The sequence below is a fragment of the Haliaeetus leucocephalus genome, unplaced genomic scaffold (genome assembly GCF_000737465.1).
Source record: "Haliaeetus leucocephalus isolate CR32 unplaced genomic scaffold, Haliaeetus_leucocephalus-4.0 Scaffold2, whole genome shotgun sequence".
NCBI classification, from domain to species: domain Eukaryota; kingdom Metazoa; phylum Chordata; class Aves; order Accipitriformes; family Accipitridae; genus Haliaeetus; species Haliaeetus leucocephalus.
The window spans coordinates 17,025,783-17,044,956 of NW_010972438.1; the positions used below are offsets into that span (position 1 = coordinate 17,025,783).

The 19,174-nt window shown below is 48.7% G+C and overlaps 1 protein-coding gene across 1 annotated transcript; it reads right to left on the bottom strand.

Annotated features, from left to right (window-relative positions):
- Positions 1–1,567: 1,567 nt before the first annotated feature.
- On the bottom strand, positions 1,568–17,063 carry RBM5 (RNA binding motif protein 5). Its single transcript, XM_010572919.1, is given in 27 exon segments — positions 1,568–2,226; positions 2,813–2,942; positions 3,021–3,118; positions 3,604–3,678; positions 3,888–4,067; positions 4,519–4,590; positions 4,671–4,817; positions 5,291–5,455; positions 6,005–6,088; positions 6,090–6,096; positions 6,363–6,394; positions 6,396–6,441; positions 6,776–6,861; positions 7,393–7,407; positions 7,409–7,465; positions 7,554–7,631; positions 7,845–7,932; positions 8,399–8,496; positions 9,437–9,597; positions 9,747–9,812; positions 9,969–10,029; positions 10,748–10,831; positions 13,170–13,243; positions 13,727–13,796; positions 15,817–15,972; positions 16,320–16,782; positions 16,915–17,063. Coding segments are annotated over 27 exon segments (2,736 nt in total). The 5' UTR covers positions 16,932–17,063; the 3' UTR covers positions 1,568–2,100.
- Positions 17,064–19,174: the final 2,111 nt, after the last annotated feature.

Genomic DNA, 19,174 nt, shown 5'->3' on the forward strand with positions numbered 1-19,174 from the left:
ACCCCTCATCAGGAGAATGCGCTACGAAGGGGATCGATGGACTGGGAAGAAGCTGAGCTGCAGAAATGCACTTTATCGACCCATTGAGCCCACCTGCTGGGAAACAAACCCCATCATTTACAGCCCAGAGCAGCAAAGCACTTTGCTGTGTCGCCAGCTTGGACATACAGGGAGATGGGGGGGGCTGCCGCAGGGCACAGGGGTCCCCGCTGCAGTGCGCCAGCCCTGTCACTCCCTACCGTCACCCTGTGGGGAAACTGAGGCAGAGAGCTGGCACTCTCGGGTTGTTTTGACCCACCCAGCTTCCTCTGCAGACCCAAAGTAGGGATGCCGCATCCCGGGACCCAGCCCTGCGCCCACTCTTCCCCCGAACCTGGCACAGCGACTTCGGCTCCTGCTGCTCACAACGAGTCCAGGGGGGCTGCACCCGTTTCTGGGGCCGGACCCGCAGCGGTGCTGAGGAAGCCTCGCACGGCGGCAACTCGCATGTGAACGGTGCGTGACAGCCGGGCACGCCCGCCACCTGGTGGCACGGCCCGGGCGGCACAGCCGGCCCCGGGGACACGGGGAGGGACCCCATCCCCTCTCCGGTCCCCCAGCACCGGTCCTCCACCCGCAGCAGTCCCGCACGCCAGGCTGCGGCGCCCAAGGCGGGAGTGGAGGGGTTGGGGATGGAGGGTTTCCCAGCCTCGGGCTCACTCTTGAGCCGGACATCCCCGCAAAATGAGGCGGCAGCCAGCCCGTGCCACAAGGCGCAGAGGCGGATTCGGCAGCAAGCAAAGCGGGATTCACCCTACCCCCTGAAAGGCAGCCACAAGGAGCTGGCCTCAACCCAGGGAACGGCCTTCCATAAGAAGGGGTGGTAGAGCTGCTCTTGCTCCATCCTAAACCATGCCGGTGCCCACCTGGGCAGTGCTGGCCTGGCTACTCCATGGGGAAAGACTGCTCAGGGCTCGGCTTCCCTGGGGAGGCGGAGCAAGCCCCACAGCCACAGGCATCAGCAAAGGCAGAGAGGTCAGGGCTGAGCCCTTCTCTGCTCATCTTGGCTCTTGGGAAGAGGACACAAGGGTGACAGCCAAGACACAAGCACAGGCAGAAGAGAAACACAGACATTAACCGAACAGTGAGGAGGTGGTTCGCCAGCACCCAGCCTCCAGCAGCTCTGTGGGACGCCAGAGGCAAGGCTAGGCAGAGCACAGAAACCCTGTACCAGGCTCAGACCTCTCCCCAGGGGTGCCACACAGGCCGGCCACCCTTCCCTTCAGCCCACCACTCAACAGACGACCAGATGATAACACCCAGGGCTCCTGAGGAGGAGCTGCAAGCTGCAGAAGACATTTCTGCTGGTCCTCTCCGGCTACTGTAGCTACAGCACAAAGGGATACAAGGAGGTCTGGTCCTCCACCAGCCAGCGTCCACACTGAAGTTGTGAGAAAGACACTCGGACCAAGGCACAGCTCAGTGTACGGATGAAAGGAAGGGGGTGAGCGGAGCGCTGCGTCGAGGAGAGAGACTCCAGGATGAAGTCTCATCAAGGAAGAAGCAGAACCACAGAAAGGACAAGTAGCACTGGCAACTTATTCTTCATTCACCCACCGAGAAACAGAAATAGGATCATTTTTGGATGTATTTCTTTTGGAAATGAGCCAAACTGGCAACTAGAATCAAAGTCTTCAAAAAGTCTATACAAAGATGTATCATACAAAATGTACAGGAAAGTTCTCCAAAAAAAACCAGACAGACAATACAACAAAAGGAGAGCAGAGACGGTGTGAAACCACAGCTAACAGGTCCTGCCCCTGCTCTGGAGGGCAGGAGCGGCATCTGGACAACACGCTCCAAACACAAAATACATTACACTATATACAAGACCGTATAAAGATCAGCATCCCCTTTGGTCTAACCAGGAGCTCTCCAGCATGAAGTTGGGGCAGTTCGAACAATCTGCTCATGGAAGTGTTACATGCTGAGAGGGGAAAAAAAAGTCCAAGGGAATGAAATGGTCAACTCTAAACCATAACCAGAAAACAGCCAGGCCACCAAGGGTACAGAGTTTAACAGTCAATTCTGGCTAACAAGTGCTTTGTGGGCCAGAGCGCGTTACTCCATCTCCGTGAAGCGAGCGAACATGGCTTTCCGCACTGCGTCTTTGTACGAATCTGCAGTGGAGACACCGTAAGAGCTGCCCTTGGCTCCCAAGCCAGCTCCTCTCATTCGTACTTGGGCCTGCAAGGGAAGAGAGACACACTTCAGCTCTGCAGCGAGAGGCCACAGCACCACTCAAGACACCGTAGAAAAACTCATCAGTCCAGCCAGCTTCTCAACCTCCCCTGGGGATACCACACAGTCATAAACACTGACATCAAGAGATCAAGACTGCACACATCATTCCACGCTTGCTGGCTTCACACCGCTCTGACCCTACCCCAACAGTAGCCGAAATAAAAGTGCACAGAACACAGTTCCCAGCAGCATAACCCAGAGCACAGACAAACCCAGGAAAGCTAACAGCTGGGGGGAGGGGAGCCCACCCTAAGCAGCACTGGGGCATGCAGCTCGAGTCCAGGCCCACTGCCACACCACCTCAGAAGCGGACTTCTGAAGGAAGGAAGCACAGCCCTACTTGTCCGAGTCCCAGCTCTGCCCCAGCTCTAGCATCTGACACGACAAACAGGAGCAGCAGCTAATGTGAGCAGAGGCAGCTTTGCTGTAGACGGCAGTTTCTTCTACAAGAGATCTTCCCAGTGAGTGCTTCTGGATAAAAAACCAGAACGCACCAAACCTCACCAAGGAAGCATCCATCACTACGTACCTCAATGGGTGCTGTGATGCCCTGACATTTTCTTCCCAAGCCTGAACCTTCCCTCCAGCCCATGGCCTGCAGCATCTTGTTGCCTATATTACTGTTGTCAAGGCCATCTTTGGTGGGCTGCTCGTAATTACTGCAGGAAGAAGAGATGAGTTAACCTAATTGCTCATTGTGCATTGAAGCAATTGCTGAGGAGCTTTTGGATACTTACACTGTGCCAGCGTCATACACCTTCTTGCGCTTTGGCTCAGGGGGCTCTGGGATGCCGTACTTCTCCCGCCTCTCAGCTGCTCTGTCTCTGTATTTCATCTGCATGAGGTAACCAGATTTAGTACTGATTAAAGACACTTTTGTTCATTTTTGAGCTATGGAATTAAGCTAAACACCTGCTATTACAGAAAGCTGTCCACTACAGCCTGCTAAAACATGGCTTGACTACCACCACGGGAAGGAGAACCTCAAAACTCCAGTCCCTGGAGCACATCAGAACCTCCACTGGGGTTGGAAGCACCAAGCCCCAACACCTGCTGATTAGCTGTTTATTGCCACTCGAATGTTTCTGGTCCCAGTCTGGCAGCCCTGAGCTGGAGGTGGAAGGACCCTCCCCTGCTAAGCAGTAGCTGTGGGATATGGAACACTTCTCTCCATGTAACAGGACAGCTCTGAACCTTGACCCAAGAAGGCGTTGGCTTACAAGGATTATCTCGAGTGACGTGTGTCAGGATAAGGAGAGCTCAACATATCATCTGTGCAGGTTTTCCATTAGCTACTCATCTGCTCAGCTCAACACTGACCTCTCTCTCACGCAGCTCCAAGGCTTCAAGTTCCTGCTCTGAAAGCTTTGATCTCCTATAGATATCCATGTTTTGCTGAAACAAGAAGAGATTCACATTAACAACATGAAACGCACAACAGCTCTTTTTACCTAAGTAGCTTATTTTGGGGAGAGCAACAATCCACCTGCAACTATTTTTGCTTTAAGAGGAACAGTCTTCCTAAGAGCAACACGCATCACGGCTTTGGTTTACACACTGAATTATGGCAACCAAGTACCTTCCTGACAGCATAGTGCAACTACCTTGTGCAAGTCAGACAGCTGCTGGTGCCGAATCAGAGCATCTTTGTTTGGGAACTGCCTTCTACACAGCAGACAAGCCATCTTCTTCCAGTCAGTCAACTTCTCTTCCTCATTCTCCATTCTTTCCAGTAAGTCCTCATCGTTGTCGCTATCGCCACTGTAGGCAGCCACAAGGCCACGCTGGAAAGGAAGGACAGTGTTAAGGGAGTGCAAGTGTCACCACAGTTCAGAGGAGAGCCCAGGAAGGGAACACAGAGGCTGTAGATGGGTTTATGGCACAGGAAGGGCATCACACTCTCATTACTAAGGATGAAATGCAACTCAAAAGCACCACACATTACAGTGGCTGCAAGGACTTCGCTCCCACTAGCCAAACAAAAATTTGAGTACAGTGTTTTTAGAAACCTCAAAACCTCAGTTAAGCTGTTGAGGCTAGAAGCAATCACAGCTTTTCTCAGTGTATTTCAGTTACCCAGCCTACTGCACTTGCACCAGACCACTGTAACCACCAAAACCTTTTACAGAGGATGCCATGGGAATCCAGGTTGGAAAGCAAGTATCTGCTAGACCTCCTTCAAAGTGCTTTACCAGTAACTTTTGGGAATACCTCTGTAAGGTATCTCACACTCACCTTCAGTGGATTTTCATCGTCCCCATTTTTCATCACCTCTGGCAAGATCTGCTGTCTCTCAGACAAAGCTCCCTGGATGAGACAAGAAGGCCATGAGCACCGAGCTCTCTGCCATACCACACCCCGCTGCACACTATTGCCAGCACCTTCACCTTTTTCTCAAAGAGGGCAAAGCCTGCATCTGCAGCTGCTGACTCTTTCCGTTCCTCCTCCCTGGTGCTCAGCGGCTGGAAGCTGTTCTTGAAGTTCTCTTTCTGCTTGTTCAAACTCTTTGCCCAGCGCTCCATGTCTTTAGCAATCTGAAATGCAGAGTGGTTTGCTCAGACAGCTCCCCTCACAGTTATCAATCTCCTATGACACAGACTCAATCTTGCATACAGTTGCCAGAACAAGTCAACCCACTACCCTTTATTTTTAAATCATAGGACACTGGATGTAGTGCAGCTGTTTCCCTGTATACAGTGTTCAAAGATACCGCAGCTTGTTTGCTTTACTGTATGAACCCTTCTTATCAATCTAATCCTCTAAATGATGGCTCAGTTATACTCCCACTGGTCCTGGCATGATTCCATATGTGTTCCTCCTATGCAGAGCTTATTTCTGCACTGAAGCCTTGCCAACTCCACCTCTTCTCAGTGCTCTACAATGTCTGCAAATTGCAGGCATGCACCCCATTGAATAACCTAGGATTGCCTTTGTCATGAAAAAGGAGAACTATTATACCATTTCACAGAAGGCTTTAGCCCAGTTACAATCCCATTTTGCCTTTTACCTGTTGAGCTGTTTTACTCTTAGGCTTCTCTTTCTTCTCCTTCACTTCTTTGGTGGTGGTTGTGGTAGCTGTTTGTTGGTATGTGATACCTTCCGCAGCAGGCATGTAGGTCTCCTTTTCGCCATCCCAGTAAAGGTACTGCTGGGTTAAGGCATTGTAGTAATACTGCCAGAGAAAGAGAGTCAGACATTAAACACCTCATACAAGCTAAGCATCCAAGGGAGAACCCAAGCAAGCTTTCTGATTCAGACTACCACATCAAATGGGAAGGCATTTTGCAGAGTCCAAACAAGTTCTGCAGACTCCACAAAGGAGTCAAAACGCATGAAGTGGCTGAAGCCTCTGTCTCTAAACACAGGCATTCTGCCCAACAGCACTACGGAGAACCTTTTGCCTCTCCCCAGAGACAACCCACCAAAGCCCAGAGCAGAGTGCACTTTGCTGGGCACTCTGCAACAAAATAGCTCAATTACAGTGTCTGTGACAAGTGCTAATCCTATATGGGCCAAACTGTGAGAAAAATAAAGGAAAGGAGAGAAAAATGGAGGGCTACACCAGACCAAAGTCAAGTCCCAGCCCTAGGCAATCTGCTGAGAGTTATCTGCTACATTCGGTATTTTGTGCACTTCAGAAAGTTAATTTCACTCATATGATGAGAGATAGGGAACTAATGGACCTTAACAGTTAAGACAGGTAGGAAGAAAACTTGTTTACCTGGGAATTAGGATCATAGTAGAGCCCTGTTACAGGATCGTAGTAATATCCTGAAGATTCATCATATTGGTAGGTGGAAGTGTCAGGGACAGCTGTAAAAAAATTAGTGTGGGACATGGTCATTCCAGTCAAATTCAGACAGGTATCTTTCTACATTTCAGGTAAAATTCTGAAATTATTAGCAGCCATGACAGCAGACATGCCTGTAAAGGGCTCATAATCACCCGTGCATAATACACTCTCCAGGGACACCTTCACCACTGACATACAGTGATAGAGCACTCAGCCAAAGCCAAGTCTCTCCCTTGGTATACAGCGACAAGATATTTGTCCCCAAGAGCAACTCCCAATGGCTTACCGTACTTGGTTCCAGGGACTACGCCAGTCGGGGGAGCCGTTTGTGCCTGAGTGCTAGTGGTAGGTGGTGCTGATTGTGTCTGAAAAAAATCCCAAACCAGGAACATCAATTAGAAAATCTGTCACCAAGGTGTAAGAAAACAAGGACAGCAAGCCAAGCATGAACAGCCCACACCACGCATAAAACAGCTAGCTCCTCTTCACCAGTACACTTAGCACTCGCCTTTAACAAAGAACAAAACTATCACAGTAAAGAAATGGCAGATGACTTACAACCACAAGCACTGTGACTAACCCGTGGACACTCAGCAGCTTTGCTGTACCACCCACTTTAAAGAGCACAGGCCACAGCTAAGCCAGGTATCCCACATAACCCTGGCATTGAAATCAAGGGGTAATTAGCACTGTAATTACCGGAGAGTCAGGTGAGTTTGTCTGTTGATTATATAACTGAGGACTCTGGGACACAACTGCAGCTGTGGTGGTAGTGACCGGAGCTCCTGCCAACAAAGAGCAATAATGGATAAGCCAACTAATTTGTAACACAGTACTTCATCTTTGGGCTAAAATTACTTTGTTTACAGTTTCAGCTCCTAATTCCAGCTCCAGCAGCCAAACAAGGCAATAAACGTTCAGAAGTAGACAGATACACAGTGGGTATTTTCTACCCAGACAAGGAATAGTTTCCTTTTCAGGAGGAAATATTCTGCTCCCAAAGTCAGTGATTCCTGGCCTCTGAGAGGTGCTAGCACTATAGATTTGTCTAAAGCTGCTCACACAGTTCTCATGAGTTCTAGGCTTTTGTCAATAGTCTGAAACAGAGGCTGCTCTCTCATCTTGCAGACTAGAGGTCCCACTTGAATGGATTTGTTATGGTTCTCTAGTAACACGTACTCATTCAGACATCCCGAGAGCAAAATGAGCCAAGTCTCCTTTTACCCAGCAAACGAACATAAAGGCTAAGGTAAAATACCACTATTGCAAAATTATCATTACAAACAACAGCATCTCCCACATGTCAGAAGTACTACCTGATATGGTAGCTGTGTCTGTGTCCAACACTCCTCCTTGATTTTGGTAGTACTGCTGATAATCCTGGGAGTACTGTGAAGGGAAATGAATGACAATGCAAGATGAGCAGATGCCCACATTACAACCACCTACCAGTTAGAGCACAACCTCCAGTACTAACCTGAGCATACTGTGTGTAGCCATCCTGTCCTGACTGGAGGTAGCTGTAGTCAAGGGTGCTGCCTTCTCCAGTCTGTGGCTGAAATTCAAGCAGGTAATTTTTGTCAGGGACAGATAAGTTACTGCATTTAAGAATTTCAACACTGCTTAGGCTCCAGCCTAACTGTCAGAGCAGATCTGTCACAGCAGCTTTGGTCAGTTCAACCAAGCAAGTGGGCAGCAGTGAAATAATATGCGCTATGTTTTCATCTTCAGGAAAGCACGACTAAGAGCAACAGCCTCCAAATCATACCTGAGTGGATGACCACTGAGCTGCAGCAATGGCGGTACTTGCCACGGAAAAGGCGCTGACTCTGTTACCATCCGGGAGAAGCAAGTCTCTGTAACCACAAAAATCATGCATCTGAGTAAATATTGCTTTTTTTCTGAACTGTCTCCCTAGGCAAGGAAGTTGAGTCTGCCCTTACACGTGGATTTCTTGGCAGTTACAAAACATTCTGATTGTAATGAATGAGCCAAAGCACTGTTTGGCAAGTAAAGGAACTTTAGGTTCATTGTTATGCAGTCAATAACAAGTCACTAGGTCTCCAAGGAAACTAGCATACTGTGTACACAAGCAGTTACGATGTTATCTTCAGAGGACTGGAAATAGGGGTGGTAGGAAACACTGCTTTCACTCTCCTCATGCACAGTGAAGAGCAGGATGCATGCAACAACACCGAAGGGAAGCAAAACTTTGGAGTGACAGTAATCTTAATAAACGTCTGGGTGACAACAATAAATCTCTAATATAAATGCGGGGGCGGGGGAGATAAAAAATAATAATCAACTGCTATCGTAACTCACTTTCTGGCACTCTTTGCAAAGTCAACACCAATTGTTTTGCCATCAATTTTTAATGGTGGCTGAAGACTTTGTAAAATCTGCAGCAGTTGAGAAGCATCCTACAACAAGAAATACTCATTATTATGAAATGCAGGTTACTGAGGAGGATTCAGAAGTTCCCAGAGCTCCAGCTTTTCACATACAGCCACTGAAAGTAGCTAAAGCTGTAAGAACACCTACATCTCCTCATACTATATGCACGGAGAAGAGCACAATGCAACCAATCACAGCCCACGTGCAAATAGTGCAGGTTTCCCTGGGCCACTGAGTATCAAACATCTTCTAAAATCTTAGCTTTATCAAGCAAATGTTTGCCCCAAATTACTCCAAAATGGCGGTCAGCAGAGACTGAGATCAGGCACCTGTTTTCATCCAACTGTTCCACTCTGCCTAAAGTAGGTCCAAACAGATCACGTTGCTGATTGAGTTCGGTATATGCAGGAACAGAGATTTCACCACCCTTCAAGGACCCTGTCCCAGTTTTAACCTCCCTCACAGTTAAGAGGTTTTCCTTGTACCTCACTGCAATTTCCCATGTTTCAATTTATGGCTGTTGCCTACTGTACTATCCCTGTGTAGCCTCAAGAACAGTATGTCTCTGCTGTCCCTACACCCTCCCACTGGATGCTGCAGAGAGCAGCAAGATCCCTCTCCTCCCCCTTCTCAAGGTGGAAGAAGCCAAATTCCGTGCACCTTCTCCCACATTATATGCCCCAGCCCTTAACTTTTGTGATCAAAATACAACCCCAGACCACTACTTTTGCAATTCAAGCACGAAGAACAGCACTCTGCTACAAAAATAGCTTTCCGATGTGCTCCAACATCCTACCACCTTCTTTCCAAACTGCAGCTGATAATGAAAGGCTTTGACACACTGAGTGTCAACTAACCCTTGGTGACCTGAGACGGTCCTTCAGACAGCTCAAAGGCTCTAAACGCTTCAGCTACAGAAGCACATTAAAAAGCTGTTTCTCTCCAGCACATCAGTAAGGCCCTCACCATGGCAGAAGACAGCTGCACAAACGCAAAGCCTCTATTTTGCTGAGTCTGCTTGTCTTTGATAAGACGAATATTATTGACTGCCAGTGATGCATACGGAGACAAGGCAGTCATGATGGATTCCACTACTGTGTGAGGAGCAATGTTTCGGAGAATGATGGCTGAGGAGAAAAGAAAGTATGACATTAGCTGTGCACATAACAGCTTTCCAGAGTACTTCAAGTTCTTCAGTGGGCAGTCTGAGGTACAGGAACGATTTTAGTACTTGTGTTTACATTTCACATTATACAATAAGTCAAAGATAACTTACTATCACAGTAATAATCCACAGACTGAACGGCTTCTGCTGCTCCAGGTGGTACCTCCTGTTCTGAATCTTCATAGGAACAGGAAAAATATCTGAGTTACAATACGGGTCATTCACTCAAACTCAGCATTTCACAAGCCAGCCTAGGACCCACAGTAAACTTTTCTACAAAAGACAGAAAGTTTCCCACAAAATCAAATGCAGCCAGAGATCAACGTAACGTACCGAATTTGTCCGCTCCACAGCGGAAGCATTTTAGCCTCCTTCTGAAGTTGTAAAGGCAGCACTATGAGGAACAAGAGAAGCCCAGTAAGAATTCGGGTAATTTTTTAACAATGCTGGCATTTGCAAAAACTAGACATTCAAAGTAACACAACAAAGCTAAATCCACCAGAATAATCAAGAACAGCAAAAGCCACCCTTGTCTGTACCACAGCTGCTTTTCAGAACATTCCAGCTACCTTTTCCCTAGTCCTCCTGAATTATTTAGTTATTTTAACTGTATGGTTTTCAGTTTACAATCCCAGGCATAGTAACTACTTTAAAAAGCACAATGCTAAAATGAAAACACAGGCTGGAAAACAAGTTATCTTTACAGGCAAAAAGCGTAGTTAAAGCCCAAGAAAACAGCCTGGTCTTCACCTTACTAAATCATCTCCACTTGGGGGGCGGTGTGTGTGTGTGTCAAACAAAGAGCACAGAGCAGTATGTAGCAGATCACCAGCAAGTCAACATTAGATTGCTCATCACTTAACGACTTCATATTCTAGTATAGCTCACTGCCCAATTTCTGTGTCTTCTGGGGCAACACCTCTGTCACTCTGTCTACTTTACCACCAGAGCTACAAAACCTCTTAATTCCTGCGTCTTACTTATTCCTATGATGTTATACAGGCCAGCAGTACAAGTGGATCTGAATCGTGTATCACTTTGTTCAAACCACTGAGCTGGTGAAGAGCGCTGAAGCAAAGACAAACTCCCTCTGGTAAAAACATGCACTATACCTTGTTGCAAAGCCAGTCCTCAAATTTAGGCCTGGGGTTGCTGTAGTGCATCGCAATCTGCTTCCCTTGAATCACCAGCTTTTTCTGCAAAAAAAGTGGTTTCAATTATTCCTGTATCGAGGCACATATGTCCATTTTCCCATGGCAGAGCACCCTTCGGAGGAATCAGTGCTCCTGAATTAAATGGACAACATATGGGGAGGATGTGGAGGACAACCACCGCCACCTACACCCTGCCCATCCAATCCTGCAGAGAGGAGGACGAGGGCAGTAAGAGAATGGGATGTGGAGCAAAGATAAACGGAATCAGGGAGTGTTGAAAAAGCTGGCAAACACTAAACGCTGACATGGAACCACAAAGTGTCTCGAAGGAGACAAAGTCCTAACCTGCTGTGTTCAGGACTAACACATTTTTTGGAGTCTCTTTGCCCCCACATTTCTATTCACTTCTGGTATAGCACTGAGCGACTTTTTAAACATGTCCTTAGGTGACTGCTTCGCTTCTTCCCCTACTCCAAATACCCCAGACCTCTTAACAACCACATTTGGATTACTTTTCCAAGTACTTTCTTCAGAAATGTCCCTTTGAAAATACAGTAATTCCTCCCAAAGGGACCCTGCTTAGACTTCTTGGAGGCTGGATTACAAGTGCCATCAACTGAAATGTAACTCAGAATAGTCTCCTTTGACTAATGCATCAGTTCAATTGGAAGCCTGCACGAGAGGGTTGTGTTCTTCATTCAGGCAGGAGCTCTCCAAAATGAGTAACTAGACTGCAAGTAAGCTTCTCCAGGGGTAGGAAAAGTTCATAATGCTTTCAGCATGTCCTCTCACTCTGAGTTTAGAGGAGTTAGGAATTTACATCTATTTAAGAAGCCTTGACTCTCAGCCTCACACTTTGCGAAGTGTGGGTATGCAGAATGCCCTTTCAAAATATGGCCATCACACACTTTAGTCAAACAGGTGGAAGTATGACTGTGGAAGCACGTATTAGAGGCCAAACCCCAGACATTTTAATAGAAGAGCTATTTTTTATAGCAGGTTGGCTTACTGCAGAGGTACCACAGAAGTGCCAGGACCGGTGGCTTTTCTGATAACAGGGTCTGACATAGATCTAGCACGTAGCATGAACAAGGCTCTCACATTCTGCACAACTAAATAGGGCAAAGCCATTTCTCCTACCGGCAGGAGGGAGGGTTGGAGGGCCCAGCACTCACTGGATATGCACACACAGAAACAAAGCTGCTGGCATAGTTGCAATACATCATTCTTTCATCTAACAGTCAGCAACCGGGCTGCTGGGGAGATTCTATGTTTTCCCTACTACTAGGGTGGCTGGTTACCGGAGTGAATTTGAGTATCTTTCAATAAATTATGCATCAGTACAGCTTTGTATATATTAAAATTATCTCATTTCTGAAAATATGCTCAGCACTAATTCGATATAAGTCTTCCCACTGTATCCACCAACCCTACTGAGCAGCATGTCAGGAAAACAAAATTTGAACGCTGCTCTCTGGCTGGGGAAATCACCCATTATATGGGACACGCGAAACCCTATTGCAGCATAAGGCACACAACAACTTCCATCTGCTGGAACTAACCACCTATGAATCCCATTACGGTGCCATTTCTTTACGCATAACACCAACAGAGCAGAATAGCATTCCTCATGCTGCCCAGGGACCTTCACATCAAATACTTGGTTGGAAAAAAAATAAATCCCTTGATACACTTTGCTCACTTTGAGAGTATTTTTAAGTTCTGTTGTTGAAACAGATTATGAATAGTCAAAAAGGAGCAAAAGCAAGTGAAACTGTTTGCAGTGCAACAGGAAAAATCTCATTGGAAAAGAAATTAGAGGACTCATCACATTTTGGCTCCTTATCAAGCCATACTCCAAAGCCAAAATACACAGCATAACATATGTGAGACCCCACTCTACCAAATGTAGTTGGAATAAAGATGCTTTTCCTCTAGAAGAGCCAGTTCTCCCTCTTTAACTGGGGGAACACACTATTGCCATGAACTGACACTTCTCTTTCAGGATTAATACCAATGTAATGCAGAGATTTGGTGCTTTCTCTGGCAACAGAGAAGGAAACACCAGGTGGAAATAAGTTAGGAATTTCTAAGGACTACCTGCTAAACCTTCATGAGCCAATTAAATCGAAACCAAGTCATTTACAACAATGGCAAGTTTTACCAGGGAGTGCTCAAAATAGCCAATTTTCTCTTCTAATTTTACCTGATATTTTGCCCTACTGTTACAAATTTTAATATATACAAAGCTTTTAGTCTTTTAAATCACTGTTATGGAACAAACCACTCCTTCCACCTTTTTTTTTTTCCCTTTTTTTTTTTTAAACTGTACAGACTTGTTCCATTTTCAGGAATATCTAGACTTGGTGAGTGAAGCAACCTGATTGGCTTCCATCCAGCTGGTAGCATCTTGAAAGTGATAAAACTCCACGAAGGCGAAACCACGGCTTACACCTAGAGACAGCATTCAGATATAGACGGGATACTTGTGTTAGTCAGTTCCTTTAAAACAGGTGAATCTCTCTCCAACTGCTTCATTACTTCATGACAAAGCAGCTTTACAAATGCGACGTCAACTGCTGGGATCTGCTCGTTATTTTGCCATGGCAAGGAACCAAGCTCCCTTAACTGGCTACATTTCACTCGATTTGAATCCATGTTTAAAGGTAACCATGCAACAGACTACAAACTATTAAATGGGTTTATACTAGTATTACTTACCAATACCTGTTAACAAAAACCCCTGTAGACAGACTTCTTTTAACATGTTGACCAGCTATCTAAAAGTCTTCCAAAAAGCCACATTCCTTAGCCATGGCAAACCTTTTATTTTTTTTTTTTTTATTGCATGTGCTTGCAGTTTGGGGACAATTCTGGATACTCTTTTGGGCTGGGGAAGAGGAAGGTGATGTCAAAAACTGGATTAAGAGCTCTCACCTGTCTTTCTTTTCATCAGCCTCACGTCTGCAGGCTGAGGACCTTCAAAGGACTCAATAAGCTCGCGAATCTGCGTGAGATTTTAATCAGACAGTTAAATTTTCACATCTTGGCAGACAGCTAGTACAGTCACAAAAGCAACCTACCTTACAGTACATGGAAGAGGTACACAGAAATACAACGTTCTCAACACTATCTCAAGAGAAAAAGAAAACCTTTACAGAGAACCCAACAGGAGACTGACAAGCACCAGAGAACCCACACAGTCTTTTGCTATGCTAAACCAACTGTCACCTTCACTTGGGCCACAGAATCATCCAGAATCTGAATCCCTACAATCTTGTGTGCCAAGGTTATTTGTGCAAGATTTGGCAAATACTGTGCTTGCTCCCAAGTTTTTATAAAGAACACTGCTAGCATCCCTCTCCCTGCATATCTAAATAGCTCTGGCTCCTAACAAAGGAAAACAAGACGACTATACTATGAGGCTCCATGATGTATGTATTCTTAAGTCTCACGCTACAGTACTCATGCTCTAACAGTTCCCTTTCTGTTTTCAGGAGATTAGATTTGTGAAGAAAGTATCATCACAGAAAAAGCTGAAGAGACATCAGTTCTTCAGCCATAACTAAGCTGCTTAAGTTGTGGCACAGGCTATATAAATTACCGTGGAGAGGCATGTAGGAAAAAGAAACACTTTAACTAGTTTTTTAATGTCAGACCAGAAGACAAAAGGAGGTTCTTCAGCAGCTCTTACAGAATTCAAACTACATTACATACAACAGGGCTGCTCAGCAGACTCAAAACTGATCTAAAGCTGCCTGTTTACATGCTGACTGGAACAGACATCTCCAGTGCAAGTAGCTTTTTTTCAGTAAAAAGGTGGAAAAAGCTGGAAAAGTACATACACAGTCCTAAGTGTCACAGTAATGTTAATAAAACAACTTGTAGTTCCAAGATGCATCATCCATGCTCTAAAGATGAGTCCAGTATTAAACTTTCCCATAAATTATGCTGCAGTGATTTGCACAACTGTAGAGCTACAACATTAATAACTCAGCAAAAACTGTTCTGAAGTGTTCTGTGTAATGTCTGACTAGGTTGTCTCATTTGGATGCGGGAGCCTACACTTTATCAAGCACTTACGAAAATATTAGACCAGCACACGAAGACTAAAAAGAACACTCAGTATTAGGAGGGTAGTGAATAATCAAGAGAAGGCAAAAAAAAAAATTCCACTGCAGATATGGTGCAAAAAGGATTCTCCATGTTAGCAATAAATGCACAAAGATCTCAGAGGCAGAGTCTGCCTGAAAACAAACTGGAATAGCTCGGCTTTTACAGGGTTCCCCCTCACCCCTCAGATTAACACTTGTGGGCTTGTATCTTGGTAATCAAAATAATCCAGCAAGGAAGAAAAAAATTTAAAAATAATAAAAAAAAAGAAAGCTCAAGGCTGATCACCTTCAACATCTTTCTATTTAAGAAGTTAGATAACCATGTACCAAGCTCATTTGTACGTGCTCCGTCAGCTCCACAGCAGCCATTTTGTGACTTCCACAGCTGTACCCACACAAAGCAGCTTTGTGCAGAGCATACTCAGCTGAGGAGCTCGGTGTCTGTGTTTAACCCCACCAGTCAGAACTTCTGGCCCCAATAAAGACCTGGAAAAATTCAAGTAAGTACCTCCTCTCTGTCTCTCTCCCCCTCCCCTCTTGGGGTGCAGGGGGTGGGGCAGGTGGGGGAGAAGAAGAAAAAAATCTGCCCCTTCCTTCCAATACAGAAAGGAGCAGGTAGTTTAAAATCCACTCTTAGGGAAAACATCCAAACATGCATGAAAAAAGACCATTCACAGATTATTCCCTTTGAAAGAAACTGGTTAACATTCAACTGACCTCTGTTACTTAACAGTCGACAATTTAAAGCCTTTTAGGATTCAAAATGGCAGCGTGAGCAACACGGTGGAGAGGGGGCCACCATGATGCAGCTTTCAACAAAATGGCAGCAGCGACTACCACACAGACCTGCCAACACAAAGCCACAGACTTCCCAAAGTGCAAGAAAAGCAAACTCCCTCCCTGGCTACTTACATCGTTCTCTGTAACCGTGATGGGAAGGCCACGTAACATGATGGTTTTACTTTCTTTCTCATCGTTAATGTCGTTCCTGTAGTCATGCTCTCCATAGTCGCCATCGGAATGGTATCCATCTTCTGATTTGTCACTGTTCCTGCGCTCCCGTTCCCTCTGAGAAGCCAGTGCCCAGAATTAACCACCGCAATTTCTAGCGGTGTGCCCCCGCAATACCATAAAAACAAACCGTAACCAAAACACCAACTCCCCATACGACCATCTTAGGTTTGGTCCTGACGGCCGCAGGCAGAACACCAAGCTCAACCCCCCCCTCTTTGCCTTAGCGAACCGCCAGGATTCCAATCCTGGCACCGGGGACAGGGCTCTCCGGCCCTAGGAGGGCTCGTACCGGGACCCCAGGCTGGGGCGAGGCCACCAGCAGCTGCCCTGGCCCCATCCCTCCCCCCGGGACGGCAAGAGCTGCCCCGTGCTGTACCGTTCAAGGGTCTGGCCCGGCTCACCTCAGGGCTATCATAATCGCGGCTATCGTAGTCTCTGTCATAGTCTCGGCTGTCGTAGTCTCGGCTGTCGCGACTGTCGTAGTCTCGGCAATCCCGGCTGTCGTAGTCCCGGCAATCGTAGTCTCGGCTGTCACGGCTGTCGTAGTCCCGGCAATCACGGCTGTCGTAGTCCCGGCAGTCCCGGCTGTCGCGACTGTCGTAGTCCCGGCAGTCCCGGCTGTCGCGACTGTCGTAGTCCCGGCTATCGTAGTCCCGGCAGTCTCGGCTATCACGGCTATCATAGTCTCGGCTGTCGTAGTCGCGGCTATCGTAGTCGCGGTAATCATCGTAGCGGTCACCGCGGCGCTCCTCACTGGACCTCTTATAGTCAGAGTCCCTGCGCCGGCTCCGTGACTCCCGCTCATCACGGTCCTCCCTCTCCACGATGGAGCCGTAGCGGCCGCTCCGCTCCGTCCTGCTCACGCTGCGGGGCACACGGGGCCGAGCTCAGGAAGAGAAGAGCTCGCAGCGACCCCCACCATCGCCCACCCCGCGGGGCCGACCGCCCCCTCCCCTCTCCCCCTCCCTCCTCTCCCTCCCACCCACCCACGCTCACCGCTTGTCCGAGCCCATGACGCTGTCCACGATCCGCAAGCACTCAGCGCAGCGCTAACCGCCACCCCGGGGCTCCGAACACACGCACGCAACCCCTCACTCCCTCGCCACAAAATGGCGCCGAGGTGACTGGCCGTCTTCTACCCAGGAGGCACCGCGCCCGCCGCCTGGAAGTTTCCAGGCGGTGCGCAAGCGCAGCGGCGGAAGCCAGCCGCGGGGCACGCTGGGAGTTGTAGTGCGGGGCGTGCGGCCCCTCAGCCGCCCTGGGTGGGAGTGGGTCTCCTGGCTGGGTTTCTCCCCACTTCCCCGTGCCTTCCTGTGGACCGCAGGATCACGGGAGGGTCTGGGTTGGAAGGGACCTGCAAAGATCATCCAGTCCACCCCCCCCGACATGGGCAGGGACACCTTCCACTAGACCAGGTTGCTCAAAGCCCCGTCCAACCTGGCCTGCAACACTGCCAGGGATGGGGCATCCACAGCCTCTCTGGGCAACCTGTTCCAGTGCCTCGCCACCCTCATCACAAGACATTTCTTCCCTATGTCCATTTTAAACGTACGCTCTTTCTGTTTAAAACCATTGCCCCTTGCCCTGTCACTACAGGCCCTGATAATAAACCATCTCTTACAAGCCCCTTTTATTTATTGAAAGGCCACAGCAAGGTCTCTCCGGAGCCTTCTCTTCTCCAGGCTGAACAACCTCAACTCCTCTAGCCTGTCAAGATATTAAATAGTACTAGTCCCAGTATGGACCCCTGAGGGACACTGCTCGTTACTGGCTTCCACTTGGGACGTTGAGCCATTGGCTATAGGAGTGGGAAGTGAGGAAGCTCTGGAGAGGGTGGTGGGCCCATAGAAGGACCCTTTTACCTACGGGTCCAGGCATGGACAAGTAAAGACAAATGTAAAGAAAAGGGAGTGCTTGGGAAGCACTTCTCCTTCCCCAGGCTCAACGCCAGCCACCACCTCTGTTTCCCCCTCATGGTCTCCACCCGTCGTGCTCTCGCCACCCTACACTCAGTCCTTCCCCATCCCTTTGGCGAGGCAGCGGGTGGCACGTGGGTTGGGACCTTCTGGTCTCCTCCTGCCACTTCTTCCTCATCTCGCCTGGCCCGGCGAGGGATTCTCAGTGGGATGCAGTCCCTTTTGGGGACTACCTGCCTTGGTAAAACTACATCACTTTTTCTGCCCCTGCAGGAGGACACAGGGCTGTCCCCTCGCCTGCGCTGCCTCGGGCTGACATGGCCGAGCCCAGGTGCTACAAAGCCACCGATGCTCTGGCTCCAGCAGCATCGTCCCCTCCATGTCCCCAGCAGGAAGGGCAGCTCTGCCTCCTGCCCATGCCACCAGCTGTGCAGCCGCTCCTGCCCGGGGTCGTTCGCCTCTTACAGCAAGGCAGTTTGGAGGCAGGAGAAGGCAGCGATTACTGCGAACCCTTCAAGCAACATTCGAATGCCAGGGTCTGTCCTCCTCCCTGCCTGATCCTCAGCCCTGCCTGTCTGGCGGAGACCCAAGAAAAGAGATTTAACATGCAAAATGATGCAGGCATTAACCCTTTCAAGACTGTTTTCTCTGTCCCAGAGCATGCCAAAGGGGAGCTGGCTGGAGGGGCAGCCGGTGGCAGGGTGGTTACCCCTTGTCCGGGGACTGCCTGGCAGGCAGGCAGGCAGGCAGGCAGGCAGGCCTGCCACAGGGTGCACGTGCTACCCGGGGGCGTGACAGCTGTTTCTGCCGTCATCCCTGGCCGCTGCCTGCTCTTGCCTATGGAAAAAGTTTCGCCTCCAGACAGGCTGCCTGACCTGCCCAAAGGCTTCCCGAGGCTCCTCGGTGGGGAGCGGCCGTGCCTGGCACTGGGCTCGCCGGCCGCGGGCAGCGGGAGCAGGTAGGACATGGCTGCTCCCTGCTCTTCTGCCTGCTTTGCTGCCCCTCGGCAACCCCTGCTTGGCTGGGACCAGGGGGACAAGAGATGAGGGGCTGCCCGAGCTCCCGCTGTGACCAAATCAAAGCACCCCTGCACTGGGCTTGGGAGAGATCGGAGGGGGGGCATTGCATGCTTGGAGGGGGGGGCAGTGCATGCTTTCCTCTCCTGCACCCCTCTGGGGGCACAGGGCTGGGGGAGCCTTGGGGACACACTCCTATGGGTTGGGACCCGTCCAGCAGATCCTCATCCTCTTCCAGCTCTTCTGACCAGAGTTTGCTGTGCAAGCAGCCGTTGCCCCTGCCTCATGCTCCGCCTCAGCTCCACGTCACTGGACTGTGTCCTG